General features: G+C 46.5%; 1 protein-coding gene across 3 annotated transcripts in view; it reads left to right on the top strand.

Moving 5' to 3' along the window:
• mapkap1 (MAPK associated protein 1) overlaps positions 1-9882 on the top strand; it is a 453244-nt gene extending 443362 nt beyond the window's left edge. For all 3 annotated transcript variants that reach the window (XM_039764445.1, XM_039764443.1, XM_039764446.1), the window contains 2 exons: positions 3660-3769; positions 9042-9882. In XM_039764445.1, the coding sequence (XP_039620379.1) occupies positions 3660-3769; positions 9042-9167 (236 nt within the window). In that variant the 3' untranslated portion in view covers positions 9168-9882. The remainder of the gene's footprint in view (positions 1-3659; positions 3770-9041) is intronic.
• The last annotated feature ends 13421 nt before the right edge of the window (positions 9883-23303 follow it).

The raw sequence follows: 23303 nt of genomic DNA, 5'->3' as shown, positions 1-23303 counted from the left end.
GTAAAGCACCAGTGCAGGCAAGATATTTTTTAAAAATTTCAAAAAGCGCTTCACCTTCAAACACAGCTTCGCGCTGTGAATTTATATACATCAGGTTTGTGAAGAAATAACTTCGTTTTGAAAAATAGCAAACTTAATCCTTTAAGCAATTAAAAGGCAATACTATCAAAGTGTACAGAAACTGAAAATCTGATCTGGGCAATAGACCCCCAGTTGCAGCCCACCAGAGCTCCTCTCCATTGAGGGGACGTCACTTTCTATTATACGTGTCAGTGATGACACCTGGTTACACTATGGTTAAGATTAGGGTTGGGGGGGAGGAGTTACCTGACTCCGGTCAAGTAAACCATGTGACAAAAACCTGCAGTCCAATTGGCTGTCCAGTGACACTGCTGACTCGCAGCGCTGCGGAGGACTGCAGCTGGAGCCCATCTTGATCAAGTCTGTCTCTTAGCTGTTATTGTGACAGCAGCTGTCATGATTTGATATGATTTTGGGCGCTCCGTGGACGTCGCCAGTGTTTGTTTCCAGTGTTGCTAGGGGTGTGGCCTCAGAGGTCAGGACCCTTGTGTAACCAACGTGAGGGGATAAAATGACAGCTTATCTGATCCGCGGATACCAAATCTGAAGTTTTCAGTTTATCTTTGTGCTTTTTCCTCAGGTATACATTCAGTTTTGACTCTTTAACTCTCGATTATTGTGTCACTTATCGGGGCTTCAGTTTAGTTTTGCTTTTTATCTTTTTTTTCTCTTTTTTTTATTTACGCATATCCGTCTTATTGCTCACTCATCCCAGTTCACCGACAGAACAGCAGCACTTACGGAAGTAAAGCCGAGACCCTGATGGACTTAACTCAGAGAATGTATGGTAACGTGATGAGTGTGGAGTCGTGAAACGCAGAGGTTGAAAGTCTTTAGCTCCCCTGTGTGGAAACTTCTGGCCTCAGCTGTGCATTTTCCGATCGTAGACAGAATTACAGTTCGTGTTCTTTCTCATTGGAATTCATTCCCGGCTGTGCCGACGTTTAAGCCCAGCAGCTTGTTACATACTTGGTATCCCATTAATGTGTTGTCTAAACCAGTGTTTGAATTGGGCCAGAGCTTTTCTTAGCATACCGGTGAGTATCGGCTGACGCCTTCTCACGAATCTCTACGGGGGTCACACCTCCGCAGCCCACCTCCCACCCTCTTCGACTGAGTGTTGACACAGGGTGACCTCATGGAGGCTCCACTGAGCCCCGGACACCAGGCACGACACAGTTTAGGGATAATGTAAAAGTTTTTTTATTACTCAGAGACCCATTCACAGGCTTTGTAACAATCCAACAATACAGTAATCCCTCCTCGATCGGGGGTTGCGTTCCAGACCCCCCCGCGATAGGTGAAAATCCGCGAAGTAGAAACCATATGTTTGTATGGTTATTTTAATATATTTTAAGCCCTTATAAACTCTCCCACCCTGTTAACATTATTAGAGCCCTCTAGACATGAAATAACACCCTTTAGTCAAAAGTTTAAACTGTGCTCCATGACAAGACAGAGATGACAGTTCTTTCTCACAATTACAAGAATGCAAACGTATCTTCTCTTCAAACGAGCGCCGTCAGGAGCAGAGAATGTCAGAGAGATAGAGAGAGCGTGACAGAAAAACAAACAATCAAAAAATCAATACGTGCTGTTGGGCTTTTAAGTATGAGCACCGCGATAAAGCAGCCGCAAAGAAGGGAGCCATGTGAAGGTAGTCTTTCAGCATTTTTTAGAGTAGCCTCCGTATCTTCTAAACAAACAGCCTCTGTGCAAACAGCCCCTCTGCTCACATCTCCTCCGTCAGAGAGAGAGAGCGAGATTAAAGCAAACAATCAAAAAATCAATACGTGCTTTTGGGCCACCGCGATAAAGCGGCATTTCTTAGAGGAGCGTCAATATCTTCTAGGCAAACAGCCCTCTGCTCACACCCTCCGCCAGGCAGAGAATGTCAGAGAAAGACCGAGAAAAGCAAACAATCCGCTAGGGGAAGCACATCGTATATCATTGAGGAGTTTTAGTTAATATGTAATACGTGCTCTGATTGGGTAGCTTCTAAGCCATCTGCCAATAGCGTCCCTTGTATATAATCAACTGGGCAAACAAACTGAGGAAGCGTGTACTTTAAATTAAAAGACCCATTGTCCGCAGAAATCCGTGAACCAGCTTAAAAATCCGTGATATATATTTAGATATGCTTACATTTAAAATCCGCGATGGAGTGAAGCCGCGAAAGTCGAAGCGCGATACATAGCGAGGGATTACTGTATATTTACGATTAATGAAGCGCCTTTTTCTCCTCCACGTGCGCTTAGCCGTCTGCCTCCTGACTCAGCTGGATGAGGCAGAGCAGCTCCTTTTACATCAGACCCGGGTCATTAGGATTAGGATTAGGATTAGGGAGGTCCATTCTTCACAGCTTCCCCACTGCAGCACCAAAGGGCAACAACCGGGAATTCCTGCCATAATACAATACCCAGACAACCCTGCGGGTGTCCATAGTGGGCTCCAGTCAGGGGAGCACGGCCACCTTTGGTGCTGGGGGACACATTGTTCACTTATCCCTTGTCCATCCATTATTTGATCATTTTGACTGGGGCAGAAAGTGAGGACCATCCTGGCCAGGTTGTGTCTCCATTCTGGTGCTCCATCATCTCTGACCCCAGTCGGTATGCCAGTCCAACCAATCCGGTACTTACAACGTGGACACCGACCGATGCTCTCACTCTATAGCCAGATTTTTGGTTCCACTACAGGCAGCAGTCCAAACCAGTTTATAAAGGAACTCTCAAAGTTTATTCTTGATGATAAAAATGCTAAAAACGTTGCCCTCATGTCACACAGCATACGACATCACATCCCCTTTGTTGCACATCTCACTGTTGACGATTAAGACGGTGGCGATTATGCGTTCCTTTGTTTCCTCGGGCACCAAAATCTGGAAAAAAAAATGAAAGGTGGCTCTGATGTGGTGTCCTTTGGTTTGTTATCATGGCCTCGGTCACTGTGGGGTCTCATGTGACTCCTGTTTTGATACGTGGATGCAGATCTTTCTGCACATTCGTGTTTTTGACCCCCTGCATGGCACCTGACAGTTTTTTTTTTGTGTCACTTCCATTCAGGCCTCAGTCCAACCCAAACCCCCAATTCTGATGATGTCCAACACCCCGTTGTTCACTTCGGTCACTCAGTGCCTCGGGCACAACCTCATTTTAAGGCTGATGGAGACACGCAAGTCCAGGCCGGCATTACAAAACGGTGTAAAGGCGTGCAGAGCGCAAGGGCTTATTGAACAGCTTGTCCCACCGCGCCTTCACTTTCTGCACCTCTCCTGTAGGTGCGATGTGTCGGCCCCTAACTACCGGATGATTGATTTTGCATCTCCAGCATGGCGATGAGTTGGGGAATTTGAACTTTATTAAGCAGGGTTCAGCAGCCACAAGGACGAGCTTTGCCTTGAATTGAAATGACACGGAAAGCTTGTCTCCATCGCGCTGCCTCCGTCTGTCACGCTGAAGGGACATCTGTTTGTATTTCAGGCCCCCCTCCCTCCATCCCATCTGCAGGCTTGCCGCTTGAAGTGAAGTGTTTTCAGTGTTCTAACCCTCGGCTGCTTCTTCTTCTTCTTCTTGTAGGTCATGCGATATTTAAGATCACATATCTCAGCCATCACGACTTCAAGGCCGTCTTCAAGACCCTCTTCTTTGAATCGGACGCAGCCACGGTCAATGAGATAGTACTTAAGGTACAGTGGGCGACTCAAGTCTGCCGGGGGCGACATCTGTGTGTTCGAGGGTCTGTGAGGTGTGTGCGTGTGTGTGTGCACTCTTCACTGTGCGTGAACAAGTAAGTGTGTGCATCTGACGGCGTTCACACTGCATGTAGTCATTGTTATATTGCATCGAGGATGACTCTCTTCTGTGTATTGTATTGTATTGTATTGCCCCTTCTTTTTGACACCCACTGCACGCCCAACATACCTGGAAAGGGGTCTCTCTTTGAATTGCATTTGTTTTTTTCCCCACAAGGGTTTTTTTGGGAGTTTTTCCTTGTCGTCTTAAATAATCAAGGCTCATGGGCCGTCAAAAGACAGGGCCTGTTAAAGCCCATTGCGGCCCTCCTTGTGTGATTTTGGGCTATGCAGAAATAAATTGTATTGTATTGCAATTGTAAGTAAAGATGACTCCATTCCGATATGTGGATTATGTCTGATTTTGTTTTAGGTTTGATTAGCTTAGATGTACATCATTAATCCCAAAGGGACATTTACAGTGGGTATAGAAAAGACAACCCCCCCGAAATATTCCCTTTTTTTTTGCTTTACGGCCTTAAATGAAAACACACAAACCAGTATTTTTTCCAGCTTTACTTACTCAATGCAATCTCCAACATCCAAGTGAAAGATATCACAGCTTACAAATTAAAAAAAATCAAAAACAAGAAATCCTGAGATTAATAAAGGACCACCCCCACTCCTAAACTCACTCAGGTGGCAGTGCCCACCATTTCCATAGTGGTTACTGGCTTCCTTCCACCTGTGCCTAGTTGTAATGAGTGGGATTAGTGAAGCTGTTCCTGGTCCATTCATTCCCTTGCTTGGTAGTGCAACTGACAGCAAACACCTGACTATGGATGGCAGGCCACTTTCAGAAGATCTCAGGGGTAGAGTTGTGGACAGACATAAGGCAGGAGATGGAGACAAAAACATCTCAAAGGCTTTATCAATCCTGAGGAGCTCAGTATAGTCCATCATAAAGACATGACAAGTGTTTGGTACTGCTAGGACTCTCCCTGGATCCGGCCGTCCCTCCAAATTGGATGGAAGAGCAAAGAGGACACTGGTAAGAGAGGCTACCAAGAGGCCAATGGCCACTGAAGAAGTTACAGGATTTGATGGCAAAGAGTGGTCATTGTGTGCATGTGACAACAATTTCACAAACACTCCACAATTGTGGCTTCTTCTGGAGGGTCGCGCTTTTCAAGAAAGGCCACATGAAGGCTCGTTTGAGCTTTGCCAGAATGCACCTTGAAGATTCTGATGCCAAGTGGAAGAAAAAGGTCTTCTGGTCAGATGAGACCAAAATCGAACTGTCTGGCCTCAACACCAAACGGTACATCAATGCAGCTCACCATCCACAACAAACCATACCTACAGAAAAGCATGGAGGGGGCAGCATCCTATTGTGGGGGACTGGGGCTCTCGTTAGGGTAAAAGGAAAAATGGATTGGGCAAAATACCATAAAATTCTGGAGGAAAACCTAAAACCTGCTACCCTCTGCCAGAATGTTGAAGATGGACAGAATGTTCACCTTTCAACACGACAACAACGCAAAGCACACAGCAAAACTGACCACACAGTAAAAAGTGAATGTCGTGGTGTGGCCAGTCAGAGCCCAGACCTAAATCACACTGAAAATCTGTGGAAAGATTTTAAGATAACAGACCACTAACGCTCACCATCCAATCTGACTGAATTTGAACAGTTTAACTGTAAAGAAGAGTGAGGGGCAAATATTGAGTGGGCTCAGTCTAGGTGTGCAAAGCTGATAGAGAAGAATCAACAGACTCAAGACTGGCATTAAAGCAAAAGGTGGGTCAGCAAAATGACATTGACATTGGGGGGTGATGATCCTTTATTAATCTCAGGATTGCTCGTTTTTGATTTTTTATAATTTTTCTGAACTGTAGCTATCATATCTTTCACTTGGATCTTAGAGGTTGCATTGAGTAAGTAAAGCTGGGAAGAAATATTCTTTGTGTGTGTTGGGAATATTTGGAAGGGGGAATTCTTTTCTTTACCCACTGTAAATACATACAGCAGCAGAAACATAAAAACAAAGATACAGAGTCACTTTACAAATCATACAATCGATCGATCAATCAATAAATAATAAGCATGTGCTGTGGCGAAATTACAAAATGAACTTGAAGAGAATCAGCATTTAGTCTGAGATGTCCGGAGGAAGCAGTGAATCTCCTGACAAGACCCCCAGAGCTGCATTCGTAGCACACCATGGTGGAGTGGGCCTGTGACTTAGAAGTGCTTCAAGAGAGCGCGCCTCCTGGAGGAGAATTTTCATGATGGCATCCAGTTCTACCCGCACTCGCTTTTCTCTTTTCCACAAACAGCTTCAAGTGTGTCCAGGGTTAGCTCTGTGGCAGAGTAGGCTTTGGCATCCTGCTTCTTTTGAGCTCACATTACTCCCCAAGGAGACCACAGTTTCATTTTGCAAGTGGTCCCAGTCCAAAACGAGTGTGGAGAAATATCTATCCTTAATGTACTCTGCATGCAACATTAATAAAAACAGATTGGTCAGATAGAAGCAACCTAATAGACTACTGCGACCACCAACAGCATCCCGGCTGCTGCTGCATTGCTTAATGTTGTCTTCAGCGCCACTCGTCTGCAAATTCATCAACTCGTGATGGTGGTAAAAAATGTAAAACCGTCGCTACTGTTTTGAAAGCAGTTATTAGTGCCGTTTCTGTACATGGAAACCTGCGTACATGAGAGAGGAGTCCGGGCTGGTTGAGGTGAGAAGCGGAGGGGTTTCATACAAAATGGTGGGCAGACAATTTCAGAATGTCGAGGAGGATGTTCGGTTACTTGCGTCAATGTCTACCAGCAAGACTTCCACAGAAATACTCAACAGTTTTCGTCACACAACACAGAGTGAGGGGGGCGTATTGACTGGCAGCAGTCTACCGCCACCGCCGCTCTTTCTTCCCATCGAGTCTTAATTTTTAGCACAGACGTACACTATAGCGCCTTTGCAGTCTATTCAGACTGCTTTACTTTTTTCACAAAGTGTTATGTTGCAAACTTTTGCTAAAACCTTTTTATTTTTTTCCCTCCTCAAGTAACACTCGATACCCCGGAATGACAAAGCAAACACAGGATTTTAGAAATGTGTGCACGTTTATTAAAAATAACAAACTGAAATGTCCCGTTGATGCAGATATTCAGACCCTTTGCTTGGCTCAGGTGCATCCCATTCTATTGACCTCTTTTGAGATTTTTGGAGACCACCTGACTGGACTGATTAGTGAAGACACACAAATCTGTGTGGAGGTCCCACAGCTGAGCCGCGTGGTCCAAGGCATTGCTGGCCGAGCTCATAGACCAGGATTGTGTCGAGGTCTTGGGAAGCCTCCTAAGAGGCCAACGGCCTCCATTATTCTTAGGTGGGTGAAGTTTGAAGCAAATGCGACTCTTATTAGAGCTGACCACCCAGCCAATCTGAGCAATTGGGGCTTGAAGGCTCTTGGTAAGACAGGTGGTCAAGAACCTGGTGGTCACTCTGGTTGAGCTCTACAGCACTGCTTCTTAAACCTTTTTTTTTTCCACACAACCCACAATCGCTGCCAGCTGTCGTCCACTTTGGGGTTTCCTCCTAGGAGAGTTGGCGCAGAGTGTCGTTCCCCTTCCATATCATTGTGATTCACTACTTGGCGCAACCCAAGTTCACACATCACAATGTCGAGACCTGTAGTATAAGAGAAATGGTGCTGTAGAGAACCCGTACACAGATGGGGGAGACTTTCTAGGAGGACAACCATCACTGTGACACTCCGCCGACCTGGAGCAGCCAGATAGAAGCCTCTCCTCCGTGAAAGACACATGGAAGCCCACTTGGAGTTTGCAAAAAGGCACCTAAATGACTCTGAGGTTGTGAGTAGTAGCGTCAATCAGGTTCGGCTCATCATCTGTGCAGCATCATTCCGACGGTGAAGCTTAGTGGTGGCAGCATCAGGAACTGAGAGATCAGACAGACTTGAGGGAAAGCTGAATGGAGCAGAATCCAAAACACCTGCTTGGAGCGCTCTGGACCTCAGGGTTTGTCCTCCATACAGGACAAAGCAAAGACACCAGAGGTGTCTGCACTGAGAACATCCTTGAGTGGCCCGGAGTTGAACCCAAGTGAACATCTCTGGAGAGACCAGTGGTCTCCATCCCACCTGACAGAGCTTGAGAGGATCAGCCGAGAAGAAGGGCAGAAAGTCCCCCTAATCCAAATTTGTCACGTCAGGCCCAATAAGAGTCCAGGCTGGGATCAGCCAAGTACTGAGTCAAGGGTCTGAAGACTTCTGTCAACGGGATATTTCCGTTTTTTTTATTATTATTTTTTTAAACCACGAGAACGCAGTTGGAAAAGTTGTAATAAACTGTCCCAACATCATAACGTTTGCATTCTGTGTTTCAGTCAGTTTGTGCCCACTGTAATAAGACGCTATATAGGCGCCAGACACAGACTGACAACGGAGGCATGTGAAAAATAAACAAAAAGATTTATTTTCTTCATCTGTGGGTTACGTCTTCCTCGTACCCACAGACACAACACAGTCCCAGAAGCACACAAAACACAAAGTAAAGCACCCACAAAACATCAAATCTTCCTTCGCCACCACTCCTCCCAGCAAGCGTTGTCCTCCTCCTCCCGACTCTGGCTCTGGTTGGTATCTGCCAACTACTTTTATAGCCCACTGCATTACAGCCCAGACGGGCTCAGGAAGCCGTGCAGCCCCCCCTAGCTGTGGCCACGGAGCCTAACAGGGATAAGCTCCAGTGTTTCACAATTGTGCCCCCGATGAAACCCAAGGGGGGCTGCCACCAAGTGTTCCAGGGGACATAGTGTGCATCCCATGGCTGCTCCCTTGGATCCAGTGTCAAAGGGGCGTCCCGGCTGTCCGCCACACCACCTACACGATGCCCCTTTGCACTCCCACGTCTTTGAGTTTGGTCGCAGAACATTTCCTGGAGCCTGGAGGCGCCCCAGCCAGTAACGGCTCACGTGAGCAGGCCAAGTGCGGCCCCTCGATTTCATTTTGCGTCCGCTGCTGTACGCCAGGCGGGGGCATTAGACGGTAGAGGGGCCTCTGACTCTCACTCAGTCCCTTTTAAGGATGACGGTGCAGAGTGATGGCAGGCTGGCTCGCTGTCCGTCAGTGGAGTCTGTCGATGTCTGTCCATGGCCACTTTTATTTATTTGTTTTTTTTTCTCTCTCTCTCTTGCAGTTAAATTATATTTTGGAGTCCCGAGCCAGTACTTCCCGAGCTGAATACTTCACTGAGAAGCAGCGGAAGCTGAGCAGGAGGACGAGCTTCAGTTTCCAAAAGGACAAGAAATCCGGGCTGCAGTGAATCCTACGTTCTCCGAGGGTTTTTCGTTTTTTATTTTTTTTTTTCTTTTTCCAGAGGACTCACGACATCTGGGGCTCAACGGATGCGGGAAAGTGTTGGCTGTGGCAGCGTTTACGATTGAGTCAAAGCCCACCCCCCTACCCGTGGTGGTACAGCCGCTCTCTTTAGCCATATCAGCGGAGCAGCGAGGGAGGACAGAGAGGCTGGCAGCAAGCTGGTCAGGCCTGAGTCCTTCACTAATCCCGCCTCTAAACCCTCCACCCCCACCAATCCACACCTTCACCTGTCCTTGTTTTGGATTCGTGGCACAGGTAACGACTTCCGCTTACACGCACGAACTGTAAATACCCGAAAGGAGAGCAGAACAAACCGACCGAGCTGAAAAGTGCGACTTATATCAGGGTTTGTTTGACGCCACCTTGTGGTTATTTCGTGTTTTGTTATTTTTTTTATTTTATTTTTATTTTTTTTCAATTTGTACATAGTGATTGCATTTGGCACCAGTCTGCAGTTACCTGCTCCGGCTGTTAGTTCTTCAGTGCCTATACAGTGTAGTAAAATGCAAATCTGAGAGTTTTACACGCGCAATCTCAGAGTCCAGCTCCAGTCTCCATAAGTCGCCATACGATAATCTGAGAACAAAGTTGAGGAGTCATTCAGAGGTTTCCTTTGTCTTTCTGACTGGCTAAATAAAGCATTTTTATGACCACAAAAATATTTTATTCTTTCTTTCTTTCTTTTATTTATATTGTATATTAGTATTGAAAAGTATGTTGGATGTGTCTGTCTGTTGGGTTGAAAAAAGGCAACAGCGACTTCTAATGTCTTACAAATATAAGTATTTATAAGACATTAGAAGTCGCTGTTGCCTTTTTCAACCCAACAGACAGACACATCCAACATGGGGTAAAATCACTTCTTCTTCTTTTCCATGCCCAAAAGCACCTCCGCCACCATAAACAGGAAAGTAACAACAATAGTAATCACAACAATAATACAATAAAGCACACAAATGTCTTCTCCACTCCTCCCAGCATGCTCTGTCCTACTACCTCCCAATTCTGGTTCGCTTGCTGGGTCTCTAACGGTCCTTTATATACTTCTTGACCCGGAAGTGCTTTGATCCTTCTGTTCACTTGACAATCCCACACTTCCAGATCAGCTGCAGAAGTTCAGTTTCTTCTTTAGCCCAGAAGTACTTCAGGCCTTTGGTCCCCGTGACTTGGGCTATACGAAAGGTAAAAATCCCTGCAGCATCTCCAGGTGGCACCCTCGGTACCCAGCAGGGCTGTGAAGCCGAACTCCAGATCCCATAATGCCCTGCAGGAATCCGGGGCACTGCTAAGCTGCAGGGAAGCTGCCACCTAGCTTCCTGGTGGAGGCAGTGTCCCAAATTAGCTGCCTTCCCCCATGCATCCAATCTTTGGCCGTCCTTTTATTAGTTAAATTTCATAGAATTTTTATTTATTATTACTTTTGTCAGATTAAAGTTATTTCTGTGACCATTGTGAGTTTTTCTTTCATTGACTGAAGGGTACCAACAATTTTGTCCACGTGTGGACAGAAAAAAATCCAAACCTACATGGCCCTGTGTGAAAAAGTAATTGCCCCCTTGTTAAAAAAATCACCTAACTGTGGTGTATCACACCTGAGTTCAATTTCCGTAGCCACCCCCAGTATATACTGTATACTGTATATACAGCGGTACCTCAGTATACGTCCGCTTTGGATTAAGTCCAACTTGATATACTTCCTGTTTGGACGTGAAAAATTTTGCTTGGTATACAACCTTTGTTTGGAATACGACTCGCGTGCTAAAACACCGCACGCTACCCTTGTTAACCTCTCTTGAGACAAAGCCACGACTGTCAGTACACCAGTTGCTAGCATTCAGTGAACAACCCGCGCTATAACTCTCTGTGAATTTTCACGTGATTTTGTGTTTTTTCACGTAAATTTGAATTGATTGTTGAAAAGTATGAAGCTGGCATGCCTATCGGGGACATGGCTGCTGCATACCGTATGCCAAGAACGACGGTATCTACGATTGTGAAAAACAAAGACATTATTAAAAAGTAAAGTGAGGTTAAATTTTCATTTATTTCATCTAATGGCTTTTGTATTTATGTATTTTAGTATTAAGCAGTGTTTAAATTATTTTATACAACCCCATCAATGTATAATATGCCAATAACAATAGGATTTTTTTTTCATGGGAACGGATTAGTCATTTTCCCTTTATTTCTTGGGGGAAAAATTTGGTATACGTCCTATTTGGTACAAGTCAAAGGATCTGGAACGGATTAAGGACGTATACCGAGGTACCACTGTATGTATATGTATATGTACAGTGGTGTGAAAAACTATTTGCCCCCTTCCTGATGTCTTATTCTTTTGCATGTTTGTCACACAAAATGTTTCTGATCTTCAAACACATTTAACCATTAGTCAAATATAACACAAGTAAACACAAAATGCAGTTTTTAAAATAATGGTTTTTATTATTTAGGGGAAAAAATCCAAACCTACATGGCCCTGTGTGAAAAAGTAATTGCCCCTTGTTATAAAATCACCTAACTGTGGTGTATCACACCTGAGTTCAATTTCCTGATTACTGCCACACCTGTTTCAATCAAGAAATCACTTCAATAGGAGCTGCCTGACACAGAGAAGTAGACCAAAAGCACCTCAAAAGCTAGACATCATGCCAAGATCCAAAGAAATTCAGGAACAAATGAGAACAGAAGTCATTGAGATCTATCAGTCTGGTAAAGGTTATAAAGCCATTTCTAAAGCTTTGGGACTCCAGTGAACCACAGTGAGAGCCATTATCCACAAATGGCAAAAACATGGAACAGTGGTGAACCTTCCCAGGAGTGGCCGGCCGACCAAAATTACCCCAAGAGCGCAGAGACGACTCATCCGAGAGGTCACAAAAGACCCCAGGACAACGTCTAAAGAACTGCAGGCCTCACTTGCCTCAATTAAGGTCAGTGTTCACGACTCCACCATAAGAAAGAGACTGGGCAAAACGGCCTGCATGGCAGATTTCCAAGACGCAAACCACTGTTAAGCAAAAGAACATTAGGGCTCATCTCAATTTTGCTAAGAAACATCTCAATGATTGCCAAGACTTTTGGGAAAATACCTTGTGGACTGATGAGACAAAAGTTGAACTTTTTGGAAGGCAAATGTCCCGTTACATCTGGCGAAAAGGAACACAGAATTTCAGAAAAAGAACATCATACCAACAGTAAAATATGGTGGTGGTAGTGTGATGGTCTGGGGTTGTTTTGCTGCTTCAGGACCTGGAAGGCTTGCTGTGATAGATGGAACCATGAATTCTACTGTCTACCAAAAATCCTGAAGGAGAATGTCCGCCATCTGTTCGTCAACTCAAGCTGAAGCGATCTTGGGTGATGCAACAGGACAATGACCCAAAACACACCAGCAAATCCACCTCTGAATGGCTGAAGAAAAACAAAATGAAGACTTTGGAGTGGCCTAGTCAAAGTCCTGACCTGAATCCAATTGAGATGCTATGGCATGACCTTAAAAGGCGGTTCATGCTAGAAAACCCTCAAATAAAGCTGAATTATAACAATTCTGCAAAGATGAGTGGGCCAAAATTCCTCCAGAGCTGTAAAAGACTCATTGCAAGTTATCGCAAACGCTTGATTGCAGTTATTGCTGCTAAGGGTGGCCCAACCAGTTATTAGGTTCAGGGGCAATTACTTTTTCACACAGGGCCATGTAGGTTTGGATTTTTTCTCTCTAAATAATAAAAACCATCATTTAAAAAGTGCATTTTGTGTTTACTTGTGTTATATTTGACTAATGGTTAAATGTGTTTGATGATCAGAAACAATTTGTGTGACAAACATGCAAAAGAATAAGAAATCAGGAAGGGGGCAAATAGTTTTTCACACCACTGTATATAGATATATATATATATATGTATATGTGTATGTGTGTATATATATATATATATATATATATATATATATATATATATATATTCTCACCATTTTATTAGGTACACCTTGCTACTGGTTGAACCCTCTTTTGCTTTCAGAATTGCAGTAATGGCATCGATTCAACAAAATGCTTGAAACATTCCTCAGAGATTTTGGTCCATATTGACATGAGAGCATCACGCCGTTGCTGCAGATTTGTCGGCTGCACATCCCTGATGTGAATCTCCCGTTCCACCACATCCCAGAGGTGTTCTACTGGATTGAGATCCGGTGACTGTGGAGGCCATTTCAGTCCAGTGAACTCATCGTCATATTAAAGAAAGCAGTTGGAGATGATCTGAACTTTATAACATGGCGTGTTATCCTGCTGGAAGGAACCATCAGAAGATAGGACAGATATGGGCAGCAACAACACTCAAGTAGGCTGTGGCATTTAAACGATGCTCAGTTGGTACTAAGGTACCCAAAGTGTGCCAAGAAAACATCCCACCTCACCAATACACCACCAGCAGCAGCCAGAACCATTAATACAAGGCAGGAGGGATCCACGCTGTCATGTTGTCGATGCCAAATTCTGACCTTAACATCTAAATGTCGGCAGAAATTGAGACTCGTCTGACCAGGCAACATTTTTCCAAACTTCTTGGTGTGAATTGTAGCCTCAGTGGCCTGTTCTTAGCTGACAGGAGTGGCACCCGATGTGGTCTCATGCTGCTGAAGCCCACCTGCTTCAAGGTCCGACGTGTTGTGTGTTCAGAGCTGCTCTTCTGCATATCTCGGTTGTAACGAGTGCTTATTTGAGTTCCTGTTGCCTTTCTATCAACTCAAACCAGTCTAGCCATTCTACCCAGAGAACTGCTGCTTACTGGCTATTTTTCCCTTTTTCAGACCATTCTCTGTAGACCCTCGAGATGGCTGTGTGTGAAAATCTCAGCAGATCAGCAGGTTCTGAAATACTCAGAGCAGCCCGTCTGACACCAACAGCCATGAAACGTTTAAAGTCACTTCAGTCGCCTTTCCTCCCCATTCTGATGGGGTTTGAACTTCAGCTGGTGGTCTTCACAAGGTCTACAGGCCGAAATGCAGTGAGTTGCTGCCGTGTGATTGGCTGCTTAGATATTTGCGTTAACAGGCAGTTGAACGGGTATACCTAATAAAATGGCTGATAGACTTGGGGGGCACATTTGTCTTCTTTTCTGAGAACATGGAAATTGTGTCACAGCTTTTCCCCTGTAATATGTTTATTAAAAAGAAATCAACTTTTCAGGGCTGTGAATTGCCCCCCAAAAATCACCTGTCGACCCCCTAAAATGTCTCCTGCAAAAGATTCAATCCTGACAAGACTGTGCTCTCCACATTTGGTTTTGCCCCATCCTAGCCGATGTTGTCCCAGTGAAAGCTTGCAAGAAATAACCTGCCCAGGAAGTGGGAGAAGAGTTGACACAGGCCTGACGTTAAAGGATAACCTGGGAGTTTATCAAGTTGAAGATGTTTCTTCACAATCATTGAATCTATTCATTTCTGACGTGACATTGCATTCTAAAGTGAAGCATTTTGAGTTAAACGTGCAGTCCGTCCGCTTGGGCACATGTCTGGTGACGGTCAGCTGTCCTGTAGGTGTCATTGTCTGTTAAGGGCTCGTTCTTTCACTCCAAGCAGGCTGAGCTTCTCTCTCGTCAGGTCCTCTTTAATTTCAGACGTATTTTATTTGAGGCTTTGCTTTGAACTTTCCATCCTGTGGGGTTTGATCTCCAAGGCATTCCTAGCAGGAAGTTCTGTGGGTCCATTAGCCGTTGTTACTTAAAAATACGAACAAAAATGGAGACGTCGGCTGGTGGGCGCCGCTCACTCAGTCGTGCACTGAGACACCTGCTGGAGGCTGACGGCAAGTGCGTTCACTGCAGAATTCTGGAAGTTTGTCTCCTTTTAAAAGAGTTGTGGGAAACCGCAAGGTGAGGAGGCAAACATCATCAAGAGTTCCTATCAAGTGTCATCTGGTTTTCTGAAATTGCTTTTCCTGATGAGGGTCACGGTGGCAGCAGGTCAGCCCAGACTTCCTGCCCCCCCCCAGTTGAAGATTCCAGCTCTTCCTCTGTCCTGTGTTGTGCCTCAGGGTCTCCATCCAGTAGATTCAACTTAGCATCCTTTCAGCATGCCCGAACCACCTCAAGTGGCGCCTCTTGATCTGGATGAGTATCAACTCTACTCTCCTGAATCGCTCGCCCTGTCATGGTGTGCCACCCTGTGAAGAAACCTTATTACTGTTGCCTGGCCATGTGATCTCGTTCTGGTGGCCATCACCCACAGCTCCAGGGGGAGTCGACTGACCTGTAAACCAAGTTTTTAATCTTTAGATTTGGCTCCTACTTTACCACCACGGACCACTACAGGGCCCACAGTACTGCTGGCACCCCTCCGATCTGCTTGTCAATCTCACATTCCCTTCCTACACTAAGACCCAGAGATACTTGAGCTTCTCCACTAAGAGCAACGGTCCTCCCTTCACCTGCAGAGAGCGATCCGATCTTTTTGGAGAGAGGAAACACGACCTCCGACGTGGACTTGGACCTGATCCTCAGCTCAGCCACCTCACCCTTGAGTGCATTCAGATGAGGCAATGAGGAGGACATCATCTGAATAAATCAGCAGCGCCACCCTGGGCCTGCCCAGCTATCCTGACCATGAAAGCCACCACAGCAGTGGTGGCCAGGATTGAGGTGAAAACTTGGGACCGCGTCACTGTTGGTTAACCAAACAAATGCGGTGGGCCTGGAGGGTCTTGTGTTGTGTTGTGCTCCTCCATAATCTTCACGTGCCCACTTTGCTTTTCTTGTTTAGTTGCTCTCCATAGACTAAACTTCTGCTATGGCCTAACCCTGCCAGGCCCAGTGGTGGCACATCGAGATGATGGCCATATAAACTGTGGATCTACAGTGGCCCCAGCTTTTGTTTTTGTCCAGGGGACAGCAGAGTGGCACAGCATTTCTCTCCTGGATTGTTCCCCACATCTGTGTTTGGTGGCATTTTCTGTCTTAAATGGGTGATTGGGCTGTCGGTTTTCTTAGTGTGATGGAGGAGAGCCTACTGCAAGGCGCTATAAAAGGCAAACCTCCCTTACAGGATGGGAAGCGAGGGCTGAGACCGACTGTCCCTAAAAAGTTGGGGGCTCTAGTTTGTCTCGGTATCACCCTCTGTGGGACAGGGTCCTGCCGTATACCTGTTGCCAGCAGAATCAGTTACTGGACATTTTGGGATGGCCTGCTGCCACCTGTACAAGCTGACATCCCTAAAGCCGCAGTGTGACCGAGTGCACTTGAACAGACTGTCACCGTCTTCAGGACAGGATCCTGCCAAACACCATTGCAGCTGGGGTCAGTGTTCACCGATGGCCTTGTCGTCGGTCACTGCACACTTGTCATGGAGCGCTGTCCCCTTCAGAGCTTCTCTGTAGGATACCCCAGCACAGGCTTGTGACGGCCCGCTGCCCCCTACAGGTTGGTGTTCCATAGTTAGCCCCAGTATGACTGTGTGCATTTTAATAGACTGTCGCCCCCTACTGGTCAGGATTCTTCAGTACCCCAGGTCAGTGTCCGTGGATAGCCAATACTGTCAGTCACTTCACACTTTGATAGCCTGCTGCCCCACTAAAGGTCGTTGTCCTTAGTTTGCTGCAGCGTATGTACTTTGGTAAACTGTCGCCCCCTACAGGTCAAGATCCCGCCATAAACAGCATACACAAGGGGGACCACCTGCAGGTATTGCCAGTGTCGTTATACATTGTGATTGCCTGTTGCCAAGGCTGCTGTCCCTAATAGCCCCAGTATGACCATGTGTACTTTGGTAAACTGTCGCCCCCTACAGGTCAGGATTCTTCAGTACCCCAGGTCAGTTATCTGTGGATAACCAAACTGTCAGTCACTTCACACTTTATGTTGGCCTGTTGCCCCCTTAAAGGTTGGTGTCCCTAGTTTGCTCCAGTGTATACACTTTGATTGACTGTCGCCCCCTACAGGTCAAGATCCCGCCATAAACAGCATACACAAGGGGACCACCTGCAGGTATTGCCAGTGTCGTTATACATTGTGATCGCCTGCTGTCCCTAATAGCCCCAGTATAGACCTGTATGTACTTTGATAGACTGTCGCCCCCTACGGATCAGGATTCTGCTGTACCCCAGGTCACTAGCTGTCACTAAACACTTTGTCATGGCCTGACCCTACCCCTAATTCACCCCAGTATGACTGTGTGCACTTTGATAAGCTGTCGCCCCCTACGGGTCAGGGTTCTTCAGTACCCCAGGTCATTATCTGTGGATAACCAAACTGTCAGTTGCTTTACACTTTGTGACGGCCTGCTGTCCCCTACAGGTTGGTGTCCCCAGAATAAACCTGTGACAGTGGCACCCGGGGTTCCATGCACCACTCTGGAGTTAGTGGTGCAGCGTGGCACCCCACTCTCAGGGCAGCTCTGTAGGGTACCCCAGCACTGGCCTGTGCACCATAATAGATTGGCAGGTTCCTGTCTCACTCCCAGGGCATCGGCTCCTTGAGATGGACATGTTATCCAAATGACCCCAACTGCCCACCTCCTGACCCCAAGTGTGTTACTCGCCAGTGTGCTGCGGCTCTTCTTTGCCGTGCGTTCTTCCGGCTCTCCGACGAGGACGACTCTAACATTTATTAGAAAGATCAGCAAAACAGTAAAACAATAGCTAATGAGTATTTGCTCCCTGTTGCATTGGCGCTTTTGAACAATGCGGTAACATCTGTGGCGGCGGCTCGCTGCTCTCCCCAGGGCAGGATAATGTGGCACGTTGTAACAAAGCAAAAAAGAAAAACCTGCCGCCTCGCATGCCACACTTTGTCCCCCCTCTCCCCACCCCCGTGCCCGAGTCCTCGGCGCCAGTGCAGCTGCTCCAGGCTCTGTCATGAGTGGTACTTTAACCCTTGAGGGGCGGAGGCCTGTTGCATTGCGGGAATGCTAAGTTGGCAACTCCTTGATCAGAGGGGTGGGAGGACCGCTGGCTCCATCCCGCATTTCTGATGCTTGTGTATAAAGGGGATGCGTATAGCGGTGGGATTCGGGTGAAGCATGGAAGGACAAAGCTGGGGTGTCACCTTTGTAGTCGAGGGCTCCCTTTGTAGCGCCCGCTCTGCATAATTTGGTTGCAGTTACCATAGGGACTTTGCCCCCAATGAACATGGGGGTTCACAGTAGGACTGATGTCCCCTGCAGTGTGGTGACTTCAGATGTTGAAGGACAGGCATCCTGCGTACAGGGACAACAGGGGACAGATGCCAGCAGGGTCGTCACACAAACTGTAACCGTCTGGGCTCGTCCTCCCTTCTGTCCATTTATTTTGAGGGCAGGTGGGTCAACGTGGGTCAGAGGCGGCTGTGACGAGTTTCAGTGTTGCTGGGATTCGGTGACCCAAAGTGCCCGGCGTCTTGGTGACCATCAAATGGTGAAAGTTCTGGCGTCACTGATGCCCAGGGATCAGAAATCTGTGATGTGAATTGGGTTCCATTGGGCTGGCACAGGTGGGACAGTGTGGCCCCCTCTAGGATCCCCCCCCCCAATTAATGTCCTTGCTATTAGCGACTGGTTTTGGTGGCAGCACTCGTCTCCTCACACACACCGACTTATTTGACTACTTTTCCCGATCCCACCGGTGACACCAATGTTTCCTGATGTGACTGCTGTACACCTTAATGAGGGGGCTGTGTGTGTGTGTGCGCGCCATGTATCGCTGTCCCACCGGAGACGGCCACCTTGAGCTGCAATGGCTCTGATTTATGGGGTCCCATCTGCTCTTTGCTTTTCCAGCTTGCTATGGCGGTAGGCGCACTCTGAGATTTGACTGATCAATAAATTTCTACCCTGCGTTCGTTCCGCACAGCGAGGTGCCCACCGTCTCCGGTGGCGCTCCACTCTGCATACTTCAAGGGGAGAGAACAGCTGGCCCCGCCGCGCCAAACGAGGGGAGCATACGGAGCAGCGAGTTGTGCCTTCCAAATCCCGGGGCCGCCGTCCTAACGATCCCCCCTTACCCGTCTCTCTCCTCCTGCTCTCCGTTTCAAAGTCCTCAAATCGTTTGTTTGAACATTAAAACGAGGTGGCAGGGAGAGGGGACACCGTGAAGGAGCCCAAGCTGTGATGGGAGTCTGTGGTCACTCCGCCTGACCTGCTGATTCCACCATTGTAAGAGAAGAGCCCTAAGCCCCCCGGCTTGGGTCTGGACCCTGATCTGAGTTTGGTCACAGGTACTTTTTGTCATTTCTTTGGGACGCATGCAGTCTGTTCAAATAATAACTTCTCGCAGACACGTGGACAGGCTGCCTTCTCTACCAACTGCTCCCGTAACATTTCATCAGTTTTATCGTTAAAGTCGCAGGTAGATTCAAGATCTCGTAACGCAGAAATATACTGAGATTTATGGCATTCAACAACCACATTGCACTTGGGCAGAAAATGCGCCTTCAACGCCGCTACGGCCTCTGCGTATCTGTTACCGGTACTTGGTAATGTACGGTGAGGTCCATAAATATTTGGACAGAGACAACTGTTTTCTCGTTTTGGTTCTGCACATCACCACAATGAATTTGAAATGAAACAACTCAGATGACGTTGAAGTGCAGACTTTCAGCTTTAATTCAGTCGGTTGAAAATGTGAGGCAACTAAAGTATTTTTTGAACACAATCCCTTCATTTCAGGGGCTCAAAAGTAATCAGACAATCGACTCAAAGGCCATTTCATGGGCAGGTGTGTTCAAGTCCGTCGTGATGTCTTATCAATTAAGCAGATAAAAGGCCTGGAGTTGATTTGAGGTGCGGCGCTCGCATGTGGAAGATTTTGCTGTGAACAGACAACATGCGGTCAAAGGAGCTCTCCATGCAGGTTAGGGTTAGGGTTAGGGTAGAAAAAAACCATCCGAGAAATGGCTACAATAATACAAGTGGCACAATCTGCATTTTGTTAACACAATCCCTTCATTTCAGGGGATCGAAAGTAATTGGACAAATGAAATAACTGGAAATCAAATGTTCATTTCGAATACTTGGTTGAAAACCCTTTGCTGGCAATGCCAGCCTGAAGTCTTGAACTCCTGGGCATCACCAGATGCTGGGTTTCCTCCTTTTTAATGCTCTGCCAGGCCTTTACTTTCAGTTGCTGTTTGTTTGTGGGCCTTTGTGTCCGAAGTTTAGTCTTCAACGAGTGAACTGCACACTCAGTTGGTGTGACGATCAGGTGACTGACTTGGCCATTCCAGAATTTTCCACTTCTTTGCTGTAATAAACTCCTGGGTTGCTTTGGCTGTATGTTTTGGGTCATTGTCCATCTGTCTCATGAATCAATTTGACATCATTTAGCTGGATTTGAGCAGACAGTATGTCTCTGAACACCTCAGAATTCATTCGGCTGCTTCTGTCCTGTGTCACATCATCAATAAACACGAGTGTCCCAGTGCCACTGGCAGCCATGCACGCCCAAGCCATCACACTGCCTGACTCCACCGTGCTTTACAGATGATGTGGCATACTTTGGATAATGAACTGTTCCACGCCTTCTCCATCCTTTTTTCTTGCCTTCATCATTCTGGTAGAGGTTCATCTTGGTCTCATCTGTCCAAAGAACGTTTTTCCAGAACTGTGCTGGCTTTTTTAGATGTTCGTTAGCAAAGTCCAATCCAGCCTTTCTGTTCTTGAGGCTTATGAGTGGCTGACACCTTGCAGTGCACCCTCTGGATTTACTGTCATGCAGTCTTCTCTTTATGGTAGACTTGGATATCAAGACGCCGACCCCCTGGAGAGTGTTGTTCACTTGGTGGGCTGTTGTGAAGGGGTTTCTCCTCACCATGGAAATAATTCTGCGATCATCCACCACCGTTGTCTTCTGTGGACGTCCAGGTCTTTTTGCGTTGCTGAGTTCACCAGTGCTTGCTTTCTTTCTCAGGGTGTACCAAACTGTAGATTGTGCCACTCGTAATATTGTAGCCATTTCTCAGACGGGTTTTTCTACCCTAACCCTAACCCTAACCTGCATGGAGAGCTCCTTTGACCGCATGTTGTCTGTTCACAGCAAAATCTTCCACATGCGAGCGCCGCACCTCAAATCAACTCCAGACCTTTTATCTGCTTAATTGATAAGACATCACGACGGACTTGAACACACCTGCCCATGAAATGGCCTTTGAGTCGATTGTCAATTACTTTTGAGCCCCTGAAATGAAGGGATTGTGTTCAAAAAATACTTTAGTTGCCTCACATTTTCAACCCACTGAATTAAAGCTGAAAGTCTGCACTTCAACGTCATCTGAGTTGTTTCATTTCAAATTCATTGTGGTGATGAACAGAACCAAAATTAGAAAACAGTTGTCTCTGTCCAAATATTTATGGACCTCACTGTATAGAACAGTCCGTGTCCTTCAGTGCCCAAACAGTGCAGCAGCAGCGGCGCTCGTTTCCTGGTTTCTGTCCAGTTGTCTCCATCTGCCCCAATAACAAGCAAATCATTTTCAAATATTTTCATCCACGTATGAACTGGAAGCTTGGGCTCTCCTGGACAGGGAAGAAAAGCAACTGATAGTGGAAGAGTTGAGGCACCTATCATGTCCTCGTCACCAATTTTGTTGTATAGATTAGTACACCAAGAAATCTCCAAACACCTTCTTGATTACAGAAAGACTTCTGTCATACAATCTCCTTCTGGGAACTCTCCTCCCATCCCTCTCCCAGTTCGATTTTTATATATATATATATATATATTTGTACAGTGCCACCTACTGTCCAAATTAAATAACATCAGTACCACAACATAACACAGTCCTCCAGCCGTCTTGGTCCTGCGCTTTGTCTTTGTTTCTTTACCACCAGCCGTTCCTCAGTGGTCTTCTGTTTCTCTTCCCTCGTAGATTCCAGTTCAGGGCTTTGCAGACGACACAGCCTGCTGGTGTTTGGGTCGTCTGAGGACTTCGTCTGCTGCAGGTCCTTTCTCATGAATGTCTGCATGTTCTTCGTGGTGGTCCCCATTGTCCTCTATGTTCCCGCCTCGTATGGTAGGACTGACTTGATGTTGCTAATTGATTTGTAGCCGCAGATCTTAAGAGTTCCAGGGCTGCTTTAGTGGTAGACAAATTGTTGTTGCCTTTCCATCGGCGTCGGCTCCTCCACACTTCACAATTACGTTAGGACATCCATCTCTGTGGTCACTCTGCCTGACCTGCTGATTCCGCCATTGTAAGAGAAGAGCCCTAAGCCCCCAGGCTGCGGGTGGGGGGCGTTGTTTGGACCCTGATCTGAGTTTTGTCACAGATACTTTTTGTCATTTCTTTGGGAGACATGCAGTCTGTTCAAATAATAACTTCTCGCGGACACGTGGCACTGGCCTTCAGGATCTCATGGAGTCACGTGTTGGGGTGGCACTGAGATTGGGATGCCGGGCTTGATGCCAGCCTTCAGACCGCAGTCCTAAAATGGCAACAACGCCACAGATGACTGCCCAGATAGGTGGGCACCTACCTACCAAATCAGTGCGAGGAGTGAGGTGGGGGTGCCCCCCTCGGAGTCTCCAGTACGTCTATATTGATATACAGTTATGTCTGGAAGTATTTGCCCAGTGACACGGTTTTCATTATCTTGGCTCCGTGTGCCACCACAGTGGATTTGAAATGAACGCAAATGGTGGGTCAACGAAATGACACTGACATGGGGGGGGTGGTGATCCTCCATTAATCTCAGTAGGTCTTGTTTTTGATTTTTTATCATTTTTCTGAACTGTAGCTGTGATGTCTTTCACTTGGATGTTAGAGGTGGCATTGAGTGAGTAAAGCTGGGAAAAATATTTTTTGTGTGTGTTCTCATTTAAGACTGTAAAGCAAAAAACAAAATGGGAATATTTGGAAGGGGGGATTCTTTGCTTTACCCACTGTAAATACATACAGCAGCAGAAACATAAAAGATGCAGACTCACTTTACAAATCATACAATTGATCGATCGATCAATAAATAATAATCGTGTACTGGGCCGAAATTACAAAATGAACTTGAAGAGAATCAGCATTTAGTCTGAGATGCCCAGAGGAAGCCGTGAATCAATCGCCTGACAAGACCCCCAGAGCTGCTGCTTAGCACACCGTGGTGGTGGGCCTCTGACTTAGAG

This window comes from Polypterus senegalus, chromosome 9 (genome assembly GCF_016835505.1).
Source record: "Polypterus senegalus isolate Bchr_013 chromosome 9, ASM1683550v1, whole genome shotgun sequence".
Lineage (NCBI taxonomy): Eukaryota > Metazoa > Chordata > Cladistia > Polypteriformes > Polypteridae > Polypterus > Polypterus senegalus.
Note: the sequence above shows the minus strand (reverse complement) of the source record. Positions and strands in the feature narration are given on the sequence as shown.